The sequence below is a fragment of the Dipteris shenzhenensis genome, chromosome 14 (genome assembly GCF_047967505.1).
Source record: "Dipteris shenzhenensis isolate YYH24624 ecotype China chromosome 14, Dip_SZ_1.0, whole genome shotgun sequence".
Classification (NCBI taxonomy): Eukaryota; Viridiplantae; Streptophyta; class Polypodiopsida; order Gleicheniales; family Dipteridaceae; genus Dipteris; species Dipteris shenzhenensis.
In genome coordinates, this window is record NC_141609.1 from 17,930,652 (window position 1) to 17,935,761 (window position 5,110).

A 5,110-nucleotide genomic window follows, 5' to 3' on the forward strand; every position below is an offset into this window, starting at 1 on the left:
CACCTATAGTCACCAAATGACAAGGGTAGGGGCCCTTGACCTCTAGGTATAAGACAAATTAGATAACCACATGGCCAATTCTAATTTGATGGCATACAAGTATATCCACTTTAATTTCTCTTGGTTTTCACCGAATGTGAATTGCATGTGTGGAAGCCAGATCATTAGCTTTCGGCATAGGCCTAAGTGGGCTACTAGCCAAAAAGGGTGCCCTTGTTGGCACACTCAAAAGCTCACATTTAGCCATCCCATATCTCCATCAACACTTCCCAGGTTGGAATACAAGTGAATTAACATTTGTATAACCTATGTGTTTTGAGTTAGCACTAGATTGGACGAGGTGTTAATTATAGGATTGAATCGCTGCTACTTTGTTCTTTGTCATCTTCAGCATTTTGATGCGAAGTAGAGATAGACTTTGCTCTTTCTTTGGAGTGCACGACGGTAAACCTTTATTTCAACAAACCCCCCTAGGGACGGGGTTGTTTGTTCATGTGGGCAAGACATATTGCGCAAGGGGGTTTTCCTCTCTTAAAGGTCTTGGCTCTTGTGACTGAAATATAAGAGGCATCACGACCAACCCTTGCAACCGCTCACCGTGAGGAGGAAGCTGGCATTGTTCGTGTTGTGCACTTTAAAAAAAAGTGTGTGTTGTGTGATCAAACCTCGGATGGAAGTGTGATGAGAGTCATGGGTGGCAGTAAGAACATGGTGAGGGAGACCCGATTCTCAAGTTGGAGGGGTGAATTCCCATACGACAGTGGGTGGATGCCGGGTGCTCTTCTCAAGTGAGGGAGTCAAAGTTATGCACCCAAGAGGGAAAAGGAGTAAGCGAGGGAGTCATTCAGTATTGTAAAGTCCGCGAGGTTGCCTGATCCCTTGAAGCCATTCCCTCTCAAAACCACACTTGGTCTTTGTGTGTGTCTCTCTCTCTCTCAAACAAACACACACACACACACACACGCATACACACACACACACACACACACACACACACACATACAAGGCTTCTCTTGATCTTCTTCTTCAACAAGCCTTCCTTCTTCCCTTTAGTATTCCCATGAAGCCATTCCCTCTCAAAACTACAATTGGTCTTTTTGTGTGTGTGTGTCTCTCTCTCTCTCTCTCTCTCTCTCTCTCTCTCACACACACACACATACACATACACACAAACTACAATTGGTCTTTTTGTGTGTGTGTGTGTGTGTCTCTCTCTCTCACACTCACACACATACACATACACACAAGGCTTCTCTTAATCTTCTTCTTCAACGAGCCTACACACACACACACATACACACACACACAAGGCTTCTCTTTATCTTCTTCTTCAACAAGCCTTCCTTCTTCCCTTAAGTATTTTAAAGTCCACGAGGTCGCGCTTTCCCTTGAAGCCATCCGCTCTGGAAACTACACTTGGTCCTTTTGTGAGTGTGTGTGTCTCTCTCTCTCTCTCACACACACACTCAGACACACACATACAAGGCTTCTCTTCATCTTCTTCTTCAACAAGCCTTCCTTCTTCCCGGGATTTCGCCCTTTGTTTCACCTCCCACCTTCACTTCTCCTTTCCCCATCCGCAGCTGTAACCATTCCAGCTTTCTTCTGCTTCTCCGCTTTGCATTTTTACGATCCCTCGACGACTATGGCCGATGTACTCACAATTCCAATATCCTGCTAGCAGCTTTACAGTACCGCATAACTTCAGACGCACTGATTCATCTTCCCGGACGAGAAAGCAGCGTTTCAGATGGTTCAGAGCTTGTCGTGAAGCAAGTGGAGAAACATCAACGGTTCAACCTTTGCATGAGGTGAGCGGAGCAGCCGGGGATCGTTTCAGCAACGAGCTTATGAGCTTTAAGGCCTCACATCTTTCATTTTTTCAGTGCTCGCAGTGAGACACATCAACCTTGCATGAGGTGAGTGCAGCAACCGACGATCATCGTTTAAGCAACAAGATAGCTTTCGTTTAAGCAACAAGATCATGAGCTTTAAGGCCTGAGTTCCATCATTGTTTTAGGTAGATGATGCAGATCTCAGACGGTAGGAGGAGGGAGTAAACTGCATGCGCAGGGAAGAATTTGATCGTAGACCGTGGATTCGTGACCTTTCCAGGCTGCGCTGCATTCTCTGACATGCTATAACGTGCTTTGAAGATGGCTTGCGGTACGTTTCTGCAGAATGCTCAAGGATCAGATCGTCATCTCGAGCGTGACCCTCGTTGTCCTCCATCAACGATGGACTGGCTGGCTCCAAGAATTTCTTTCTCCAAAGATTTTGCCCGACCTATGCAGGCAGCTGCAACTGCTCACATCCCGCGAGGAATCATGAAGGAAATTGCTGAGCACGACTCGCCTGTTAGATATTCAGGGAAAGAGTCGCCTTCCGAATTCGAATTCTCCATGTCTCTTCAAGGCCAAAGCAGCTCCTATGGTAGCACGATGCTTACGGCTGACGAGCTCTTCTGCGAAGGCAAGCTTCTTCCCATCTACTTGCCACAGCATCCTCCCGAGTCCGATCTTGCTGCTGCTACAGGACGAGGGAAGGCTAATTGCACGGAATTCGTCCAAGCCAATGGACGTACAACAGAACAGGTGACCGAGAATTCTACATTGAGTGGACCTCGCTCCGCTTCCACGCAGAAAGTGGAGCAGTCTTCCAGTCCCATTTCCCCCAAGGCCCCTACTTGCACGAGCAGGTGGAAGGAGCTGTTCGGATTGAAAAAAGCGCAGATCCTGGAGGGTAAAGATGCGTCGAATTGCAAGCAACAACAGCTCAAAGTATCGTCGCAAAGCAAACATCCCGACTCTCTGCTTGCTCCCGGAAGATCCAGCGTTGATGCTGGCAACGATCCAAAAAACAGCTCGCATTTGCATTCTGAGACGCAGAACCATGATTTTTGTTTCGTTCAAGATCAAGTTGTTGCTGCTCCGTTCCCCTCCGACCATCTTTCAACAGCCGATCCTGGATTGTCCCCAAGCACGCACTTGCAAAACTGGCCCATGGATCGGGTTATGTCCGGAAGCAGATCCTCGAAAAGCTCGGACGACTCGGACGGAACCGAGATGCGCTCTCTTCACATCCAGAAGTCGGAGATGATCATCCCTGGCGGAGCTCCGGTTGTGAAGCACAGGAACAGCACTTCTAGTAGAGCAAAAAGCCCAACAAAGAGCTCGGATCTGAGGAACAGCGCAGCAGCAATGAGTCCGAGAAGGGCTGGTCGAGGAGTGAGTCCGGGGAGGCCGTCAATAGGCAGCAGACCGACGGAGAGCTCAAGAAACGCCATAGCTGCGAGGCTGGTTGTGCGAGGGCTAGACAGGAGTTACAGCAGCCCGAAGCCGATGCGGAAGAGGGCGGATCAGCAGGCCAGGGCAGGCTCAAGGCAGAGAGGAGATGGTTCAAGGTCTCTCGAGCGATCTACATCCTACTCTGCGGGAGTGAGAGTGTCGCCAGTGATCAACGTCCCAGTGTACATTAGTCCTGGCCTGAGGAAGGGATCCAAGATCGGGATGTTCGCTCAGCTCTTCAGCTCCAAGAAGGAGAAGGCTTCCAAGCTCAGCACCTCGTCTGCCAAAGCTGATCACTGAGACCATTCATTCTTTGTGTACAATAGCGATTTGTTGGATGTGTTTTCTTTCTGGCGAGGTGATTGTATGAATTTGCTCTTGGCATCCGAATAGGTGAGCAATGAGGCAGTTGTATGGATTTGCAGAGGCATATCCCATTGAGGCAATTTCATGAATTTACTGTAGCATTCCATAGTCGAGAATCAGGCAGCCGCACCACTGTTTGGATAGCTTCAGTGACTGGATTTTCGATGGCTTCCAGAGGATTTTGCAAAACGTTTTTTAACTGCATTTGAGAGGTTTTTTGGGTGATTGCTAAGCTGAGTGTTCCCATTTCAGTGGCTTGAATGTTGGGAGCTTTAAGCTGGATTCCTCATAAGTTTTAGTGGTGCATTGCAAGAACCATTCCAGATGATCAACTTGAAGAAGAATGGTCGGAGCTGCAGATGATTGTCTGGAATAATGTAAAGAGAATGATGAGAGCTCAATTTTGGAAGGCATTGCAAGAGAACGTCTGCAATAATGTAAAGAGAATGAGGAGAGATCAATGTGGATGTGTGAGCAAGGTTGGGATCGCAGCTTGGGATTTACATGAGAGCTGAATTTGGATGTTATTGAAGAGAGTTTTTGGAGAGCAAGCATTTATTGAGCTCAAAGTCTCTGCAAAGCCTAAATCCTGATTTCTTAAGTTGGTGATTGATCACTTTATATCAAAGCTGCTAAGCCATACCAGATTTCCTTACACTCATCGGATGACACAATAAACCAAATTCGAGCAGCAATCGGTGTAATGTTTTGCTCGACCTCTAGAGCTTCATCTTCTCTCCCCTTTGGTTCAAGAAAGCCCTTCATTTTGACGAATAGAGTTCTCCCTCTTCACCATGTCCTTCTCAGGAGTGATTCAATGTTCTAACAATGTTTCATCATTCGCTTTCTTTTTGTTGGAGTCATTTCATTCATGCACTCTCATGGTTCCCCTTGTGAAACCCATAACCTAGGACCTTAGCACATGGTTTTCGTTGTTGGTGCACTCTCATGGTTCTAGTTGATAAAATCCAGAACCCACCACCTTAAGGGACTACCATGGAATCTATTAGGATAGACCCAGACCTTAGGGGACTACCATCGAATCTTCACTCTAGGATAGGTTCAGAATGGGATGACCACTTTCTCTCCCATCCTCACCCATGGCCTCAAGACCGCTCTTCACTCAAAACATTTTTCTTAACATACCTTCGAGGAGCCTTCATGTTGAAAATTTTAAAGGTTTTAAAACTTGCAAATTCAAAATTTCAATATAAACCTTATGTTTTCAAATTTGAAGGTTAATTTCCAAAATTTGCCATTCACCTCACATTAAACCTCGGCTTTTGGTGAACACTCTAGGAGGAGCGCGATTAGGATCCCCTTTTTGAGGGGTTGAAAGCATGGAATGATGACATGTGTTCTTGTATCCACCTCCTAAACACATGCAATGCTGCCATGTGTCCTCTCCCACTTTAACGCATTCCTAGTTCATTTGACTTTTAACACATGGGGGGAAG

The 5,110-nt window shown here is 46.7% G+C and overlaps 1 protein-coding gene across 1 annotated transcript; it reads left to right on the plus strand.

Moving 5' to 3' along the window:
• Positions 1-1,377: 1,377 nt before the first annotated feature.
• LOC147894279 (uncharacterized) lies at positions 1,378-4,505 on the plus strand. Its single transcript, XM_087384694.1, has 2 exons — positions 1,378-1,919; positions 2,021-4,505. The coding sequence occupies exon 2, from the start codon at positions 2,157-2,159 to the stop codon at positions 3,585-3,587; it is 1,431 nt and encodes a 476-aa protein (XP_087240820.1). The 5' UTR covers positions 1,378-1,919; positions 2,021-2,156; the 3' UTR covers positions 3,588-4,505.
• Positions 4,506-5,110: the final 605 nt, after the last annotated feature.

Coding starts and splice junctions, on each gene's coding strand:
- LOC147894279 (XM_087384694.1), top strand. CDS start 2,157: ATGGCTTGCGGTACGTTTCTGCAGAATGCTCAAGGATCAGATCGTCAT.